The 21,559-nt window shown below is 34.3% G+C and overlaps 1 protein-coding gene across 1 annotated transcript in view; it reads left to right on the top strand.

The window, feature by feature from the left end:
* LOC145252500 (low-density lipoprotein receptor-related protein 4-like) overlaps positions 1-21,559 on the top strand; it is a 265,250-nt gene that overhangs the window by 197,202 nt on the left and 46,489 nt on the right. Inside the window, exons 19-25 of the mRNA XM_080111996.1 lie at positions 118-319; positions 7,042-7,231; positions 9,736-9,867; positions 12,800-12,937; positions 14,751-15,009; positions 17,232-17,394; positions 21,110-21,332. Of these exons, the coding sequence (XP_079968122.1) occupies positions 118-319; positions 7,042-7,231; positions 9,736-9,867; positions 12,800-12,937; positions 14,751-15,009; positions 17,232-17,394; positions 21,110-21,332 (1,307 nt within the window). The remainder of the gene's footprint in view (positions 1-117; positions 320-7,041; positions 7,232-9,735; positions 9,868-12,799; positions 12,938-14,750; positions 15,010-17,231; positions 17,395-21,109; positions 21,333-21,559) is intronic.

Below are 21,559 nucleotides of genomic sequence, written 5' to 3'. Positions count from 1 at the left end.
GAATTAATCATTTTATTAAGACAGTTTGCTCCAAGAGTGTATTATTCTATTAGAAAAAATATAGAATTCTATAACAACTTTAGTTTTTTAAATCTTTTGTCAATTTTTTTTTTCTAGATATTTGTTTTGGACTAACTGGGGTCATGAACCCAAAATTGAACGTGCAGGGATGGATGGAAATGGCCGAACAGTTCTCGTCAGTAGTAATTTAACATTGCCGAATGGATTATCAGTCGATGTGAAAAGCAGCCGCTTATATTGGACAGATGCTGGCACGCAAACTATTGAATCGGCAACATTTGATGGACTTTATAGAAGAGTGAGTATTTGAAAATCATCCGTAACATTTATGTGGCATTATCTGATGGTTAATTATAAATTTAACAAAAAAACAATCAAAGCATACCTTGTTTTAAATAGACTTGATACTCCAGGCTGGAAAGCACATTCAATAAAACCACACAGACATGCTTTTCCCCAACACATGTACGAAGTGATCATTTTAATTTGCATTACAGGACAAAGACATAAGCAAGTAGCCTCCAGGAATTTACAACAAACAAAAAGGAACTAAAAGCAGATAACTCTAAATCTTTAGCCTGTAGAACAAGAGATAGCTGAGGTTTTAACAAAATAGGTGCTTAAGAAAATCGACAGATCGTTTTTTTTTTTTTTTTTTTTTTTAATATGTGGTTTTAAGCAACAGTACTCGTCATGTCGAAAAATTACGAAAGTTCGAGAAAATTATAGTTAAAAGTAATTTTTTAGAAAAATGGGGGGGAAATTACGTTTCCTGAGATGTAAGCACGTTGAAGATTGTGAATACAGAGGAATACTTTTTGCCATTTGCCAAATTAATGGCTGACCATAGCGATAGACTTTTCTTACTGAAAACACAAAAGTATTTGTTCTACTAAATGAATTTTCATAAATTTTGGATATATTACTATTTTCGACATGGCAATTACGCAAGTACCATTGTTTTTACTTAAAACCACATACTTAAAAAAATCGATCTGCCGACTCACCAAGCACTAAAAACTAGTGCAGGGGAGGTAACTGTGCGTAGACGGGTAGTTCTTAATAATTGTGTGGTCTGTGTTTTGTTTTTGTTTTTTTATAGAGAAAATAAAAATTGAAAACTATAGTAAATTCGATCTTGCCCTTGAAGCTAATTGGCATATTTGATAGTAGCTATTTACTATGCCTCCCACGGGACAGAGTTAGACACCAGGGTCGTTTTTTAACGTGGAGAAAAGGTACAAAAATAAAAATTGTCTCAGTCGTGAAGGATTTCTCCTCCGCCGGAGGAGAACAAGAAATGGAAGTGCAGCATCTGAAGAACAGATACTACACTTTGAGATATTAAATCTTTTATTCATGTTAAAAATACAGTCAAAATCAACGATGAACAAAAAACTTAGGCACATGGCCAACTCAAAAGGGGGGATTGTGGGGGTCGTTGGTCATCCTTGTCACTCCAGGACTAAACAAAGTCAAAAGTTTCTCCCAGCTAGTATCTTCTTTCACCATAATACCGCATTTGCCCTTTCATATTGGGGGACGTCCTACTTAACTCCCACACTTTGATCTTGTCCCGAAGGCCAAGTAAGACATATTTGATAGTAGCTTGAAGAACTTGTTTTACAAGTGAGATGATTTAGCTGGATTAGTCTTGTAAACGTAGAGGAAATTGTAAACTTGTAAGGAGTGTGAAAATTACTTGCCTCAAAAATTCCATGTGTTTATGCGTTTGGTAAGGTTAGGCCACTGAAGGAAAAAAAAAAAAAAAAAAATGGCGATGCCTAGTTGATTTTTATCTTCAATGGTTGTGTGAACTAACATGCAAATTAGATGATCTTGGGTTGCATATAGGCCAGTCATTTGAAGAGCAGGGGAGTTCATTTTTCTGCATACATGCTACATTGAGGTGTGATGCTTGATTGGAAGCTGAGAGAACACAGTGAAGTTAGGAGGTTGTGTGAATTGCAGCATCAGTGAAAAGGGGTGCTGTCGATTTCTATCGTTTTTCAGTGGGTTTGTCAGCCATTTCTTTTTATTTAAGTTATCTTTGATCTTTCAAACAGATAAGAATCATAATTATTTGTTTACAAAATCTCATAAATACATAAAAGCATTCAAAAAGTAAAAAGAATAATTTATGCAATCTCATTCCATTGGCCTTGACTTGATAGAAATGTTAATTACAGCTTTCGTTAAGAATCATACTTTGTTTACAAAATCATTCAGCAGAGGTGACGTCAGACAAATTTTAAGGTACAGATGACCAACACTGTATATAATGAAAACCCATATATGTTGGCAAGTACGTCCATTGCTCGGTATGCTCCATTTCTGATTTTGTCTGGTACATGCTGTTGGACATTTTTTTTTTTTTTCACAAGGTGGTCACCACTTATCAAGGCCCGGAAGCCACTCAGGGATAAGGGTTATTGCATGTACAATACGTTAGTGTTGAGATTTAATCAAGTGTCTACTTAAGGGGGCGGTTCATCAGGAATTTGTTTACGTTAGACTTGAAGACATCCAGGTTGTAGTCAGGTGGGAAGCAGGCAGACAGAACAGTTTCACAGGTGTGCAATTCTAAGAAAGAAGCTTTGTTCATGGAATCTACGCTTTGATTTAGGCACAGATAAAGAGTGGGAAAAATTTTTGACAGTGGTTTCAGCTAGACAGGTATTTTTCATAAAAGATTGGCGATGGGGGGGGGCAGAGATTGGAGCTCAGACGAGCACCTGCCATGGAAATAACGATAAAACAAAGATAGGCTCACAACGTCTCTTCTGTGGGAGAGAGGTTGTAGGGAAGAGAAAAGGTCATCCCCCACAAAGCCACAAAGTCTATTTTGTACTCTGTCAAAGCAGGATAGGCTGTTTTTAGCAGTTCCTGCCCAGATGTGGCAGCAGTACTCTATCCTTGGACATACCTGGCTTTTATATAGATAGAGAATTGCATCAGTAGTGAGATATCTTCTGGAACGGTAGAAGGATCCCACCATCTTTCCAGCGACCTTGGCAACAGACTTGATGTACGTGTTCCATTTCAGATCAGGAGTAAAGGTCAAGCCCAGAAGCTTGTCAAAACATGGGGCTTCTCCTAGATGAAAGCCATCCATTTCAATTGATGCGAGATGGGGATCAGAGCGTTGATGTAAAGATAGGAGCTTGGTTTTAGATGCATTAAAGGTAACCAGCCACGTCTTCCCCCACTGTACCACGCGCTCAAGATCAGAGGAGAGAGAATCAGAGAGAACTTTGTCATTTACAGCCTTTGATGTGTTGCTGTAGATGGTCGTGTCATCAGCATATATGTCAACGAATGATTTAAGTATGTGTTTTGGGAGATCATTGATGTAGATCAGGAAGAGGGTTGGGCCCAGGATGGACCCCTGAGAGACTCCAGCATTAATACTGCGGGCCTCTAATTTTTGTCCATCGACCACTACTCTTATGAGCCTATCAGAGAGAAATGATTTAATGATTGAGAAAACATTTCATTATACCGTAGCTGGAAATCTTGTGAAGTAGGCCTTTATGCCATACCTTGTCGAAGGCCTTTGATACGTCAAGAGCAATTGCCCTAGAAAGGAAGCCTTTGTCAAGAGATTCACTAATCCTATGAGATATAACCATTAGCACATCTGCTGTAGATGTTGCTGAACGGAAACCATATTGCGTGTCACTAAGGAGGTTATTTCTACTGAGGTGGTTGACTATTTCTTTATTTAATATGGATTCCAGTAACTTACTCATAACACCCAGGAGACTTATTGGTATGTACTGAGAGGCAGATGACTTATCACCTGAATTCTTAAATACAGGGCATACTGATGAGGTTTTCCAGGGTGTTGGAAAGCACTTCTCCTTAAGACAACACTTAAACAGTTTTGTAAGTATGGGAGCAAGTTCTGGTTGAAGCTTTTTTAACACTATAATTGGGATGCCGTCAGGGCCAGTTGCTTTACTAGAATCAAGGTTCTTGATTAGCTTGGTGACCTCACGCACAGATATTTATATGTTATCTAGCGTGTTCTGTGTTATAGGAGGAAATATGTGGAGTTGATGGCCTTCGTCGCATAGGGTAGAATTAGCTGCAAAGTTCTTGGCAAATAGTTTGGCCTTGTTTGATGCTGACAAGTTGACCTCTGGTCCATTGATAATGGTTGGGATAGAACACACACTTCTGTTCAGGATCCTATTTGTTAATTGCCACAACTGGTGGGAACCAAGCCGCTGATCAGCTACTTTGGATTTAATGGACTGAGCATATAGCTCTCTTGCATTTTTTATTACTCTTTTACAGTGGTTGCTGGCGTTCCTGAAAGCAGCTTTAGTCTCAGTGCATCTATTAAGTTGGTAGCTATGGAAAAAGTGATTTCTGTGCGCGATGGTAGCAGTACATTCTGGGGAGAACCATGGCTGGCTGTTAGGTTTTTGTTGAAATTTTTTAGATGGTATGAATCGGTCTATGCCTACAATTAACCATTCGGTTAAGTCTGATACTATAGAGGACACATCCTTTTTAAATATCGAATGCAGAGGTAGGTCAGATATGAATATATGGAAGCTATCCCAGTCAGCCATAGAGTATCGATATACAGTACGGTGGATGGGTATGTCTGGGGACTTATTACATTTCATTTTTATCTTAACTGATACAACGGAGTGGTCGGAGGATCCCAGAGGAGAAAGAACGGAACATGAACATAACTCAGGGGAAGTTGAGAGAAAAAGGTCTAGAAGGCTTGCATACTGACCGGTAGTATCGGGCACACGGGTGGGCTTACGAACAATCTGAGTGAGGTCATAGGCAATGGCACAATCATGACAGAACCTCTCCTCATCATCTGTCTTATTTGAGTGGGGCAGCCATTCCACGTTATGGGCATTGAAGTCACCACAGATGTGAATGTTAGCCGAGGGATGTGCAGACAGGATGTGGTCTATTTTCTCAGATATACTCTTAAAGATAGTAACTCCGCTGTTATGGGGCCGATAGAGGGCAAATATAAATGCAGTGGTGTAAGCAAGTGCAACTCGGAAGCACATATAAGGTAAAGTAGGGTCTTCTCTGGAGATATCCCTGCCACACGGGAAGCCATCTTTAATGTAGGCACATATTTCATGCCCATGGCGATTTGGGGGGTAATCTCAATGTTCAATCCATAGTTGGCACCGCAACTATACTCAAAATTGTAAATTACATTATAATTATGATAATAATGTAAGTTACAATTTTGAATAGTTGCAGTGCTAACTATGTGGGTCAAACAACATTAAGATTGGATGGGAGAGTCCAACATTTCCTTATGGACTCTAAAACAGCCAGGCAGATTTTTATGAAATTTCACACAAATGTATTTTGTATCTGGGTATTGTATTGGAATGCCTCTGATTTGTATAAAAAATTGATGATTAAAAAAATCCTGTTAAAGGAAGAGTCGTCCGATTTTGACCAAAGTAAACACTTACCCGGCAAAATAAGAAATGGGACGTATCGAGCAACAGACACTCCTTTTCAATTCTGAGTCATGCTCACTCAACATTTCGTCTAAAAATCTTGGAGACTCTTCACGTTCAGTTGAGATCTTCTCTCTGTAAACAGAAGGAATATCTCTTAGGTTTGAGCGTAATTAACCTCTAGGATCTTCGAAAAAAATATAACGTAGCTTTATTTTAATTGCTGCTTGTTTCTTTGTTTTTTTTCCACCTATAAACGGAACGCAATGTAACATAATTTTAATAATGTACATATTTTCGATTTTTTTTTCCTTTTTAAATCCCTCAATATAGCTTTGAGAAAGCGAGGGCAAAACTGGTCAGCTGACTCCCGCTTTATTTTTCTTTCCTCTTCTTCGTCCCTTCTTCTTTTTTCTTTTTTTTCTTTTTTTAAAATTTTTTTTTTTTTAAACGTTTTTTACACATTTTACTTTTAATCATGAATTAGAAGTCTTCCTTTCATAATTGCAATATTTAAATTCTGTACCCCCCCCCCCCAAGAATCATGAAATATATATTTCATGATTCTTCGGGGGGGGGGGGGTACTGAAAACGGCTGGGCAGATTTTTATGAAATTTCAGTCAAATGTACTTTGTATCTGGGAATGTTCTTACACAGGTATTGTATTGGAATGTCTTTGATAAGTATCCAAAATTGATGATTGAAAAAAATCCTGTTAAAGGAGTCGTCTGATTTTGACCAAAGAAAATGCTTTTATACACTCTAATATCGAAAATGAATTTGAGAATTTTTTATCACCACACAAGCAGAAGGACCCGGCATTTAAAATCAACAGTAGATTCTTTGATATTATGTTATTAATATTCTTTTTACATTTGTTGATCAATCGTGTTGGTTTGATGACACATAGCAGTGGTTCTATCGTCTTCCTTTTTGTTTTTTGTTTCAATCACAGCTTTATATTTCCAAATTTTGTATGATGCAACTGAATCTTATTTAGTGCCAAGACAAGAACAGTATGAATAACCCAAATACAAATTATCAATCCTCATCTAAAAATTCAGAAACAAAAATTTGTTTTAGGTAAAAAAAAAAATTGTCATTTATTTATTTTTTTAAATATAGGGATCGTTTCAAAGGTAAAGCCTCCTATATTTTTTTTTTTTACTAAAAAAATTGAAGCGCTATGAAGACAGAAGTAATACCATTAAAATGAGCAACCTTCTGTGCAACAGAATCTATTTTTCTACATAGCTACCAGCATTCTCAATGCACTTTTGCCAGGAATTCAACGACTCCTCTCTGCTTCTGTCGCACGTCCATGACAAGGGGTTGCTTTCTTAAGGGTCTCACACCATCAATATCTACAATGAAGAGATGACACTTTCAGGTCATGAATGCATAAGTCCAGTCATCATAGCAATGCAATTTGAGATCTCCCCCTGATCGATCCAGGCAGAATAAAAAAAAAAAAAAAATAGGGGGCATTACTTTTGGAACACCCCTCATAAAATGTTGGAGCTTTGTAATCTTAAAAATGAAAAACAAATTTGGTTTCAGGTTGTTATCGGAGTTGGCTTACCGCATCCGTTTGGACTTATCGTTTATGAGGATTCGATATTTTGGACGGATTGGAATACAAAAAGTGTCCAGATGGCTAGCAAGTTCAATGGGACGAACCACCAAACCCTTAAAAAGGGTCTTGATAACGTTATGGATATAACAGTCTTCAATCGAGGCAGACCATACTGTAAGTTTTTTCAACGCATATCTATTCTATAATCCCTCAAAAAAAAAAAAGAAAAAATCGTTCATGATGCAAACACCTGTGACAAAAAAAATGTATCATACACTAAAAATCATGTAAATTAATAAAGTAGTTTTTGTATAAAGAAAATCATTTTTTTTTTTTTTTTTTTTTTTTTTTTTTTTAGCAAATTTGAGTTGATCCAATATCCCCTCCTCCCCATCTTAAGAATGGCTTTCTAATATTACACAAAAGTTTGAATTATTTGGTATTATCTCTATTGTCCTGCAAAATGGTGTTGAGAGATCGATGACTGCCGTTAAATCATAAAATTTGATTTTCTTTTTTTAAAATAAAATAACTTGATTAATTTACGTGATTTTGGTGTACAGTATTTTCTTTTTGTCATGGGTACGTACATCATAAAAGTTTTTTTATTTTATTCATTTTTTTTTTTGATTGAGGGGGGAGAGTTATGGACTTGCACTGTATTTTCACCTTAGAAATTTATTTTTGCATGTGTTAGTGGATTATATATATATATATATATTTGTTTTTTTTACGATAAATATGGTTAAATAGTGGCTTCGCCTTGAAGCTCATTTTTATTTACTTAGAAAGTCGCCCATAATTTATTTGGGCGTATATAACATTTTTATTTTTAAAACAGTAATCTACGTAGATGCAAGTTTCAAGGTAACTACCTCTCACCAGCGTAACTTGACTGTTTCTAGGAATCGAGCTCCAGACCATGTGTATCACAGTCCAGTGCGTTTACCGTTCTGCTACGCACTCCTATATGACTTTTACTGTTTATTTTTATCGCTTATAAATTTAGATTTGTTGTTTTTTAACGATAAATACGGTTAAATAGTGGTTCCGCCTCAAAGCTCATTTTTTATTTACTAGAAAGTCGCCCATAATTTGGACGTATATAACATTATGTATATATTGCATCATCTATTGAATAATTCATTTGTTTATTATTAAATAAAATACTTAAAAATAAAATAATTAAATTATATAGAAAGTTATGGAAACCTCTTTTATTTATAATTTCTCTTTTAATCAATAATCTTGGGTCAGCTTCAAAATGTGTGTGTATGTATGTATGTGTGTATATATATATATATATATATATATATATATATATATATATATATTTGTAGTCATCGACATACAGTCCTGTTTCGTTGTATCACAACTCATCAGTGCTGCTAAACTAGCATCTCTCCCAAGCCAAGGATTGAACCTAGAACCGTCGTGTTGACAGTCGGCAGTCCTCCAACTCGACCACAGAAGGGACGCCCGCAAATAACTCGTCGGAACGTTTATTTAAATAGACATCCGCCACCACTTTTACAGTGCTCAAACCGCCTGTTTGTAAACAAACAACGAGCTTTGCATTTTTCATATATATATATATATATATATATATATATAGAAAGAGAGAAAGATAGTTAACTAATTAAGGAGAACCAATCTCTCTCTCTCGTGTGTGTATGAGAGGGAGGCAGGAGAAGAAAAAGGACTAATCAAGGAACATAAAAACCATGAACTTTGGATTTATTTTTTGGCAGCCTGGTAACTCTCGCTTCCCTTATTTTGTACCTTAGTCTTCACATTCCATGAACAATGTTTCTGACAAAGGAGGAAGAACTGTTTTCTGGGTTGGAATCTATCCATATCACATTTATTATTGGCTAAATTTTTCACCTTGAAGTACTAATAATAGTAAGTTTTTTTTTTTGTTTTTTTTTTTTTTGCATCAAATGGCTTCATGCCTTGTCTGGAGCGATTTTAATCTAAAAAAAAAAAAAAAAAAGCCCATATTAATGTCAATGCAGATCATTTTGTCAGCCAATCACTGATGACATTTGTGTAATTAGACGTAATCAGACGAAATTTGTTCATTTATTTGTCTTCTGCGTATGGTTCTTGGACTTTCTTGCAATTCTCTGAACTTCCTTTTTCATCCTTTGAGTCTTTTGTTATTCCTCTGAACTGCAGAGAGACAGGAATAATCAGCCACACTTAGCATGTACCTGCTGTAAGGAAACCAACCCATGAACCTAGAACAATTTGAGTATGAGGTGAGCGTGATTATGCAAATTGAGGTGCTATTGGGAGTCCAAAATAACTGAATAAAGAGATGTTTTTTTTTTTTTTGTTTGTTTTTTTGTTTTTCAGGGGTCTGTTTTGTTTTGAACTATTTATTTTTGCTGGTGGTGAAAAAAAAGAAAAAAAGTCCTGCTACTAAGAGTGAATGTCTTTGTTGTGAGTGATGACACAAAAATATTCTGGTATGAGTGTGTGTTCTTTGAACAAAATAATTTGCCTGAAATAGGAATCAATTACCTAAATATATCTTTAAGTCTGTTTTTAAAGATGTAAATATTCCTGGTTCATTTTTTTAATTTCAAATCACCTATACTTATTAATTAGCACCTAAGCAAAAAAAAAAAAAAAAGAAAAAAAAAGTGACTTTTTATTTTTTTCCTTTGTAGTGTCTACTCCTTGTAGAAATGGAAATGGTGGTTGTAGTCACCTATGCTTATTAGCACCTGGCCCTAAAACACATACCTGTGCTTGTCCAACTGGAATCCTTATTAAACCCGATGGTAAAACATGTGAAAAAGGTTTGTTAATTTTTTTTAATTTTTTTTTTTTTTTTTAAATTAGAAATACTTGAAATTCATACCAACAATTCAAAATACTATTTTGGATAACATACCATAATTTCGGTTTCCAAGATGCATATGAATTTAAATTTATTTAGGAAAAATGCTTTGCATAATCTCGACCTAGTTTATACAAGGTGCCTTAAATAAGTTTCCAGACTTTTTTGTACAGCCATTTAAAATTGTCGTAGACTCTTGAAAATTCAGTATGTTATTGATATACATATATATCTTATGGGATGACTGGCTAATTTTTATGATTTCAGGTTCAAATGAACAGCTACAGCTGGAATTGAAGTACACCATACTAAAGCCTTATTGTCACAGCTGGTGAATTTCAAAAATGCAATCTGGAAGGGAGGACACTTTAACCATATGCATTAATAAAATTCTGTTTAAAACTTGGAAAATTGACACAGAAATGTATAGAATGCTTCAGACTGCTTTTGGATCATCTTGCATGAATCTAGCGTCAGTTTTAGAGTGACAGAAGAGATACAAAGAAGGCTGAGGGTCTGTGAGGGAGAATGAGAGGTGTGGGTGGAGTAAGGAAGTCGGAACACTAGAGTTGATTGGCCAAATATGGAATTTCTTGGATAAGGACTGTCGTGTGTCTATAGAGACAATAAGTGCATAGTTTGATGTCAGTGTGGGAACTGTACACACACTTATTTGCGAGGAACTGAAGATGTCAAAGATTTGCACAAAGTTTGTCCCAACAGTGCCTCATCCTTGTTCCAAACTATTTGACCAAGATGGGCATCAAGATAGTTTTACATCCTCTCTATAGTTCAGACCTTGCTCCCTGTGACTTTTGGTTATTCCCTAAGCTCAAGGAAAGCCTTAGAGGCTGTCTTTATGAGACAATTGAGATGAAAAAGGCTGTGATGAGGGTCATTGACACACTAACACAAGAGCACTTTCATGGAGCCTTCCAGAAGTTGTTGGGATGACAATTGGAGAAGATTACTTTGAAGGGGACTAGAGTTTCATGTGTGTACTATCAATAAAAGTGCCCATACAAAACATATCTAGAAATTTATTGAGGGCATTTTGTATCGAAAAAACATGGAGATCTAACAGATGAAAAAATAAAAACAACAAAATAAAGAGACGTACACAGTCTATCAAAAATGATGGGGAAAAATTATCCCTTACCAGTATTTGTACTAATATTCAGATTCAAGGAAGGCAGGGAGTCTGTGAGGGATGATTAGAGGTGTGGGAGGAGTAAGGAAATTAAAACACCAGAGTTGATTGGCCAAATAAAGAATTTCATGGATAAGACAGCCATATGTCTATAGAAACAATAAATGCACAGTTTGTATTCATTGTAGGAACTGTACACACAATTATTCATAAGGAACTCAATATATGCAGAAGATTCACGCAAAGTTTGTCCCAAGGGTGGCTGTATAGAAAAAACTTGAAGATCTAAAATACAAACAAGTAAAGAGATCTACACTATCAAAAATGGAGAAAAAAATATCTTTTTCCAGTATTTGCGCTAATATTCAGATAACATCTGAATTGGTGAAGCAAAACAAAAAAATAAAATAAAATAAAAAAAGAATAGGAATTGTGGGTGGGGGTAGGGTGAGATTTTTGCTTGGCTTTGACTTTGATCCATGCAAGCCAGCGGTTAGCATCCACTAACCAGAGATTCTAGGTTCAAATGTACTTGACGTTCCAAGTTCTTTTACTTCACCAAACCATAACCCCCCCCACACACACACACACAAAGAAAGGATTTACAAAATGTGTCTTAAATTAAACAGTTGAAATATTACCAAAAATTCAATGTTATTCCATCACAATCAAACAAGAAAGATGCACAATAGAGAAAGAAAACTCGTTGATGCTACCTCAGCATGAGTTGGCTCTATGCTTCAACTTGTCTGATGATGTAGATGATGATTGTTCTCTGGTTATCCACTAGTGGTTTGGTTCTTCCATCTTTTAATTCGGATCACATGCATGTCAATATATTTTGTATTGATTTGCGTTTCTGAATATTAAGAACCTGAAGCACAAGGAAAGTAGAAAATAGATTTTCAGGACCTCACTTCCCTTATTTTGTCATTTAGTCCTCACATTCCATGAGTGATGTTTCTGACAAAGAGGAAAGAACTTCTGGTTTCTGGGTCAAAGTCTATTCCATCTAATACTAATCATTACTAAGTTTTTGACCTTGAAGTAGTTCTTCGAGTTGTGTCATGCCTTGTCTGGAGCAATTTCCATAAAAGAAGCCCCACTTTTACTAAAATTATTGAAATCAGCATTAAATAACCAGTTTTTGTCCAAAATCATTTAAAAGACAAAATCAGTATGATGTACATATTTATGATGCAACAAAAATATCATATTCCAAAAATCATATACATTGATCAAGTAGTTTTATTTTTAAATAAGAAAATGAGAAGCTAAAGAACAGTTGTTTTGTCCGCCATTTTGAAAATAACTAAAAACAAGGGAGATAACTCGGCAATTCAAACTTGCAAGATTTATGTTGAATTGCCCACAAATTCCCATTAATCGCTTAAAAATGATTTTTTTTTTATATATATAAAAATAAAATTACTTGAGCAATTTATGCGATTTTTGGAATATATTTTCATTTCATCATGAGTGCATACATCATACAGTTTTGATTTTTTTAATATTGGAAGAATTTGGGACAAGAACCAAATAATCTAATAAAACAATATCATCTTTTGTAACATTTAATGTTCATGTTTTTTGGTTTTTAAGTTTCATGATTGAATACAACTAATTGATTTCTTTATCTTTTCTTTCTTGCCAAAATATGAAATGAAGAAATTAACGATTTACATTTAAAGTTAAAATTTTTATTGGTTTCTTTTTTTTTTTTTTTTTTTTTTTTTTTAAGAAATGAAAAATTTCCTCATATTCACCCGGAGAAACGATATCCGAAAAATTTCCATGGATGTCACTTATTTTGCTGATGTTGTCGTCCCTCTCGGCCATTTGAAAAATGCAGTGGCGTTAGATATTGACCCAATTCACGGTAGGGATTTTTCTTTTCCTTTTTTTTTTTTTTTTTTTTTTTTCTGAGCAAACACAAACGGTTGATAATACTTTTATGTCTGAATGAGAAAATAAAGGGGAGATAACTGAATTGTAACTGTTATAAAATTGCTGTATAATCAATTTCACTCTCATATATATTGTAGTCAAATTGAATATTGAAATGCTCATATCTTTGGTTCTATGGGACAGAACTACATGAAAATTTTGTAAAAAGAACCTATATTTTCAAACCAATAAAATATGCCCAAATTTGCCTACATTTGTTTATATAGTTTCCTGCAGGTCAGTTTCAGTTTTGCTGCTTCAGTTGTCTTTTTTTTCAAATTGTAGAATTGTATGATTAAACATTTATGCAGTTTTACAGGGTGGAACAATAAAATTATCGCCCTAGAAAAGACGACATGAATTGAGGCTGAAGGCAGTTACATTAAATAGATGTCAACTCTACTACATAATCAAGTATTTGAATTGATTTTTTTTTCAATAAAAGTTTTAAAATAAAGCTGTAGTGTTGTTTTCTTTAGAGGTGACAAATTTATAGTTCCACCTTTTTTGGTTTATACAGGCTTATTTTTTATTTTAATTTTGTACCAGTAATATTACAGGATTTTTCAGTACTCTTGCATAATTTGAGCCGGACTTTTGGGAATTCTCGTCAAGCATGGATCGGATGAGACCGGCAATCATTGGTTTAAGATGAGCGTTGTAACAGATGCAGACTAATTTAAAAACAAACAAACTGGAGAGGAGGGATGCAAATAATCAAAAATAACAAAAACCTACCTTTTTTTTTTTTTATCAACAAAAAGTTTTTTCTTTTTCCTTTTTTCAAGTAAAAATGAAAGTTTTTTTACTTTTTTTTTTAACCGTAAATTGTTAGGTGTAAGCAAAAGTTTTTTTTTTTTTTTTTTTTTTTTTTTTTTTTTTTTTTTTTCTCAAGACTTTGTTCAGTCAAGTTGTTTTTTGGTGGATGGAGATTTCCACAGAAATTTTATGATTTTCTTTTAAAAAAAAAAAAAAAAAAAAAAAAAAAAAAAATCATAAAATTTCTGTGGAAATCTCCATCCACCAAAAAACAACTTGACTGAACAAAGTCTTGAGAAAAAAAAAAAAAAAAAAAAAAAATGTTTACAAAAAGCGTAAATTGTTAGATGAAAGTACAGGGAGAAAATGTTGTTTTTCAAGAAAAGTTAATATTTTTATTTTTATTTTTTTTTTACGGCTGTTCATTGCTGGCAGAACTTTCTCGTGATTAATTTTTGGCATTTTTAATTTAAATATAATTTCAGGTATATGACCCCATAGCTTGCATGTATATAGCTTAATCTAGAATCCCAGTTTTCACAAACTTTACGCATTAAACTAAGTGTATTTTGGTAGTGACGTGTCAAATGTTGTCTTTCAAGTGATCTATAGTGTCTAGTTTATCAATGTATACATGAGTCTTTACTTATCCAGAAAGGAAATAGTCTAATGGGGTTAAGTTGTATGAAGTAGACGGCCAGGTAAAATCATTCATTTATCAAGAGTTTCTCAGTAAATTGTTCATATCGTGCGCTGTGTGGCATATGGTTCCATCCTGCTGAAACTACATGATGAATTGTCAAACCAAGCTGAACTCAAACTGATAGTTGCCAAATCTGCAATCAATGATTAATTGCTAAATTTGCAGTAAAAGAAAATTGTTTGCTGCCTCTAAAAAAAAAAAATTTTTTAAACGCCCTATATAATAGAATGGTTACTTAACTTTTCTATTTATTTAAGATTGTCTTGTATTTTTTGTGTTGCAGGAATGATTTATTGGTCTGATACAGTAGTTGATAAAATCCAGAGATCCAACCTTGATGGATCTCAAGTTGAGGACGTCATCTCCCATGGTCTAGATACTACAGATGGTTTAGCTGTTGATTACATTGGCGGCAAAATTTATTGGACAGAAAATGGAAACAATAGAATAGAAGTTGCTAATTTAGACGGCACGATGCGCAAAGTTTTGTTTTGGCAAAATCTTGATTCCCCTCGTGCCATTGTTCTACACTACGAAGCCGGGTAAGTTGCAATTTTTATTTTGTGTCCTCTTTCCCCAAGATGTTGGGGGGGGGGGAACCAGCTCCCCATTGTCCAAATTGAATAGCAATTGTCTGATATAAGGAAAATATTTCCACATTGATCAAATCTGATTGCTTTCGAACATTTCCAGCGATTGTGACGGGGGAAAAATACCACCAGAATTAGTGCCGCTTTTATTATACGAAAAAGCCTAATCCACATGCGGTAAGCGAAAAATATTGAATATTTATCTTTCTGAAGTCGAGCAAATTAAATAGTCAGGCGAGCTCCATTGTTAACTCGTAGATATTATGATTTATATGTGATGTAAAAAGTTTTAAGAAGTTGTGAGCTGATCGACCGCTTCTTGGAAAAAAGCCTTTTTCAGACATACATAAAAAGCGAACATACATACATACATACATACATACATACATACATACACACATTTTCGCTTTTATATTTATAGACTAGCGGGAGGGGGGGGCGGGTACCCGGCGTTGCCCAGGTGTTTGTAGGGGGGGGTTTAAGTTATAACCCTGTTTAAATATTATAAAAAAGACGATGTTAAAAAAATCGGAAAGATCAAAACGGAAAAAAAATGGCATAAATAAACCTGTCTGATCGAACCTGTAATCTTAAGATAACGGCACTTTGTGTATAGAGGGGGGAGGGTAAACTAAAGAATAAGTGAAGTAATAACCCTGTTTAAATTAAAAGAAAAAAATAACGTTGCCCGAGTATTTAAAGGTGTAAAAGAAAAAAAAAAATAGTTTTGGTCGGGAGGCGGGAATGAACCCGGAAGCCTTGACGTGGAGGTGGAAACAAAAGCCAATCACTTAACGGTCTGGGCCACGAGTGAAAGTAATTGATTAGCGTGTTAAGTTAAGCCTTATAAAGCGAGTGAAAGACGTTTGATTGACAGGTACACACTAAAAGAGGTTATCGCGGGAGCGTTACGATGACGTGGCAATATTTTTAGTTTTCGCTCCCCATTTAAAAGGGATTGTCCAAATCGAATAGCAATTGTCTGATATAAGGAGAAACTCCACATTGATCAAAAGCTGATTGCTTTCTGGACGTTTCGGCGTGAAAGCCGAGAACACGAACCGTTTGAATTTAATTTCACTGTATTTATACTAAAAAGTCAAACAATGAAATAGCGCGAATCTTATAAAAGTCGATGTAAATAAATCTAGACGCGATGTGCATTCGCAAATCGTAGATATTATTATTTAGATGGTATATTATTATTATTTAGACGGTATATAAAAAGTTCTAAGACATAGTAACCCCGTCTAAAATGTTGGCGAAAAAAGTCTTTGCGAGACATACATAAAATGATCACACACATTTTGTCTTTTATATATATATAGACTAGCGAGGGGTACCCGGCGTTGTCCGGGTGTTTGGAGGTGTGTGTGTGGAAATTCCGGGGGAGGGGTTAAAAAAAAAAATTGTAAGTATGAGGATCGAACCCGAGCCCTTGAGGCAAAATTGTAAATTAAAGTGTGAAAAAAAAAAAACGTGCGATGTTAACCATTGCCCCACCGTGAGATGCTAACAGAAACACGTTTGAATTTATTTAATTACTTGGATTTGGCAGGTGCCCGTTTTAATGAGTTAATGAGGTCAAGTTTGACTGCGGGGCGGGAACGCTTCCCAAGATGTTATAGGAAAAAGACTAACCCACATGCGGCGAGCGACAAATGTTGAATATTTATCTTCCCGAAATCAAGCAAATTAAATAGACAGGCGAGCTTCGTTAACTGTGAGATATTATGATTTATATGTGATATAAAAAGTTTTAAAAAGTTGTGAAGCGAGCGACCGCTTCTCTGAAAAAAAGCCTTTTGTTGACATACAGAAAAAGCAAACACACACACATACATACATTTTCGCTTTATATATAGATATATAGATTAGAATAAGCTTTCATCTTAGTCCAATTATAAATGATATTCTTTCAAATTAATGTGTAAAAAAGTTGAAGTTTCTTTGTATGAAGTATCTCATCTTTGCCATCAGTTTTATTTTCAAACCTGTTTTACATTTTTTTTCTATCTTTCCCTTCCAGTTTTGTTGACTGATTTCTGAGAAATTTTTTTTTTTCTTTAGTTTCATTAAGCATTTATTTATTTGATTTTTTTTTCAGATTTTATCCAGTTTTGGTTTTAAAAAAATAAAATAGTTAAATTGAATTTTTCTTTTTAATTTTTCAGTTCCATGTACTGGACAGATTGGGGCAACCAACCTCGTATCGAGCGTGCTGATATGGATGGCAAGAATCGTTTAACAATTATAGCAAATGACCTCGGATGGCCAAATGGTCTGACTATAGATAAAGAAACCAGACGTCTGATCTGGAATGATGCCACAACTGAGGTAAGCTCTTTGGGATTTAGGATTTTTCAATTGAAAGCAATACTATTTCAGTTTAGGTTGTCTTGTTTTAATCAGACAATTGTTCTCATCTTGTGGGCTATTTATGCAACGTTTTGGTCAGTGTAGCCTTTGACCTTCATCAGGCATCTTTGAAAAGAAAGGGAAAAAAGAAAAGGAGAACAATCAGCCCTCATCTAAAAAAATTCAGAAGTGTAGTTCAGTTTAGGTTTTAAACTATTGAAATTTTAATTGAACAAGAACAAGTTTTACACTAGTAAAAATTTTATATCTTTGAAAAATGTAAGTGTTCACCAAAAATTATGAAAAATTACAGACTAGAATTTTAATTAAAAAAAAGAAAGATTAAATTACTATTAATTTACTATTCATAGTTCACGGAGTCCGAATGACATTTGAATTAAGCCAGCATGTTGTAGATTATTTTTCTTCTAATATGAAAACGCTGCATAGTCTTGTTTTTTTTTTTTTTTTTTTTTTTTTTTTTTGCGCCGTTCACCATGGATCAGTTAAGCCGGTTTTGAGTTGGCCACCGTGGCGTTTCTTCCAGTCAATGGATTCACAAATGACCCATGAAGTTTATTGCTTCCAAATAGAAAATTTCAATTTTATATGAAAATTTCTGTGATTTGTTGGTCTACACTAATATTTTTCACTAAAAAATATTGGTGCCTTTGTAAGTTTTCCTGTTAATTTATTTTTATCTGCCATATTTCTCAATATAAATAAGCACCCTACCTTATCGTCGCTGGCACAAGGAAAATCACAACAGACATGAAAAGTTGGAAGTCACTCATGAAACGCATAACCTCATCATGAGACAAGACGAGCTTGACATGCTCCTTTCTTATCATTGCCGTAACGTCATTTGAAGTGTGGAGAGTTGTTACTCCATCCTGTTGAAATCACTGTTCATCCTTTACAATATCTCTTTGTCTTGCAAAAACTTAACAACCAGGTAGCACTTCATGTCCATATTAGCGGCAAGATTACTATTCAAAACATGATATTGAACAGCAGTATAACATACTGTTGGATCTTTATGATTGAAACTTGGTAGAAAGGCATGCATTCACTGAAGCTTATTTGTACTAAATATGATTTATTTGCAGAAAGGATTGTGAATTTTATTAACAAATCCATGGGTAGTATTTTCTTTCTTTAACATCAATTTTCCCTTGTTTAGGAGTTGAAGCATGTTATTGAACAGCAATATAACACATATAAAAGCTCCAATCTATGGTCCCCACTCACTAAACTTTCACGAAAAACACGCGTCTAGCTGAAACTATCAATAATCCCCCCCTCTTTATCTATGCCTAACTAAACCTAAACGTAGATTCCATGAAGAAAGCTTCTTTTTTAGAACTGCACACCTGTGGAACTCTGTTCCATTTGCCTGCTTTCCAGCTGACTACAAATTCTTGATGAACCGTCCCCTTAGGTAATCCAACTTACCAAATTTCCACTACTGACGATTACTACAATATTGTCCCATTGATTACTGTACGCTCATTAACCCTTATCATCGAGTTGTGATAAGCTGTGACTCCTAGTTAAAAAAAAAAAAACTGCTGGATCTTTGACTGAAACTTGGACAAGCCATGAATTGACTCAAGTTTATTTAAAAATCGAACGTTTCCTAATATTGCATAAGCTCACACTCTGATTCAGCGGGTCAGCTATCTCCTATTCCCCTCCATATGTTCTTGTCTAATCACTTGCTTCCAAGTTTTTCGGAGCTGGGCAAGCTTCTTGCAATTTAAAACGTCAGAGCTTCTGCAACGGTTTATCCAGGAAGATGAACGCTCAACATGACCATATCATTTAGATTCGTACAATAAAAAAAAAAACATCTGAAGCAAACTAAATCGTTATTTAATGTTGATCCAAAGTAAAAATAAAATCATTCCTTGTATGATAAGACTAGCAGGGAGACCCAACATTGCCCAGGATTGAATGATGATCAATGAATGTTTCACACTGCCATATTTTTATTGTCATCGAAATTGATGAAATTGCCCCCCCCCCCCTTTTTTTTTTTTTCAGTCAAATCAATTGTCTGCTTTAGTTGGAGATCCGTCATGATACACTGGAGGAAGCTTCACTTCTCTCCCCGCAATGACTTTCACAATGCATATTGCACTGTAAAGAACCTACTGCTGATTTTATATGCCGGGCCTTTCTGCTAGTATGGTAATAAAACTTCTCAAATGCACTTGTGATGTTAGGCTGTGTAACAGTGTTAACATTGGTCAAAATTGCCTGTTTTTTTCTTTCATCGGATTTTTTCGGTTATCAATACTTATCAAAGACATTCCGATACAAAACTTATCCAAGAACACTGCCAAATACATAAAGTACATTTGTATGAAATTTCATAAAAAAATTGACTCAGCTGTTTTGGAGTCCATAAGGACTAAACTCTCACGCACATACACAAAGTTTCTTTGATATAATAGTAGAGATAGAGATAGCATATCTAACGTTAAATATTGTCATAAATGCAGCCCGACAGCTGAAACGGTATTGAAATTCATTGTTGAAAACAAAACATTAGAAACCAATAAAAAAAATAAACCGTTATAGTCAAATGTACTTTTATTATTATAAGAATTTAAAGTTTATAAATACTAACTTTTTATTACTCGCATACCGCCTGACATTACCCAGTCATAAAATATACTTAAATATGATATTTTAATTCATGCAGAGCCAATACTCTATTGATTATTGTATTGTAATGATTTCAAAAGTTTAAAAAAAAAAAAAAAAAAAAATACTCCAGTGCCATCAGCTAGAATTGAAACCAAAACATATAGCTTTCAGCACAATTTGTTACCATCTGAGCTAAGTCCATACGCATATAAAAGCTTTAAAAAAATAATGTTATGGTTTAAATGTATATTTGTGCATGCATAGAAGTAACACATTTAGTAGACTTGTGTATGTGTATATATATATTATTTAGACAGATATTGTTAAATAGCATGGAGTGTTTTTGCTTAATGATCTTTTTTTAATTTTCCTATTTTCCGAATAGTCATGTCTCGGTCAAATTTCTGTTAGAAAGTTTCGTGTTTGTTTTCATTCTGTTTTTTTTTTTTTTGCAGTACTTTCAACTGATTTTTTTCAGTCATCTTCAGGCAGTTTTTGATTACTGTTTCATTTAAAATCTGGATGTTTTTATAGGCTTCAGTTCAAATTGCATTTAAATTACTTGAAATAGTGAAGTATCTCGTGTGTTAAAAAAAATAAAATAAACTAATCAAAAACTGAAGATGACTGAAGAAAATCAGTTGAAAGTACTTGCAAAAAAAATCAACAGATGGACGAAAACAACTGCAGAATTTTCTTACACAAATTCGACGGCCATAAGAATGACCACTTGAAAAATGGAAAAATTACAAAAAAAGATCATTGAGCAAAAACACAATGTGCTATTTAACAATATGTTTTGAATGAAAACATGCTGCCTAAATACACACACACATGTATATATATGTGTGTATCTAAATATATATATATATATATATATATATATATGAGAGATGAAAATAAAATACAGATGCATGTATTTTTTTTCTTTTTAAAAGAATGGAATAAAATTGTTAGTAGATTCTTGAAATTCATTATAGCATTCTAAAATCGACATCCATTGATTCCAAAAATTATTTTTTCTTGGACATTTCTTCAGGTGATCGAATGCTCCGACTTAAATGGGAACTTTCGAAAAGTCTTAGTTTCTAAGCTCCTTCATCCGTATGGATTGACTGTGGCTGGCAGATTTATCTTTTGGACTGATTGGCGTACAAGGTCTATTCATCGAGCAGACAAAATAACTGGTGAAGATGTCACCGTAATCCGCAGCAATATTCCTGGCCTAATGGATTTGCGTGCAGTTTTCATCGACAAAACTGGTAAGTTGAATTTTTGCATTTCATCAACTCAGTTTGTTTGCCTCATCTTCTTCCAACATAAGAGGGTTGTTTCAAAAATAAAACCACCTACATCTTTTTTTTTTTATACTTAAAAAAAGTCAAAGAACTACAAAGGCAGGAGTGGTATCATTAAAACGATCAACCTTTTGTACTTCATAATCTATTTTTCAACATAGTCACCCTTATTCTCAGTGCACTTTTCGCAG

This window comes from Euprymna scolopes, chromosome 29 (genome assembly GCF_053919585.1).
Source record: "Euprymna scolopes isolate OS-2025 chromosome 29, ASM5391958v1, whole genome shotgun sequence".
Lineage (NCBI taxonomy): Eukaryota > Metazoa > Mollusca > Cephalopoda > Sepiida > Sepiolidae > Euprymna > Euprymna scolopes.
The sequence above is the reverse complement of the archived record's forward strand: the minus strand, read 5'-3'. Positions and strand labels throughout refer to the sequence as shown.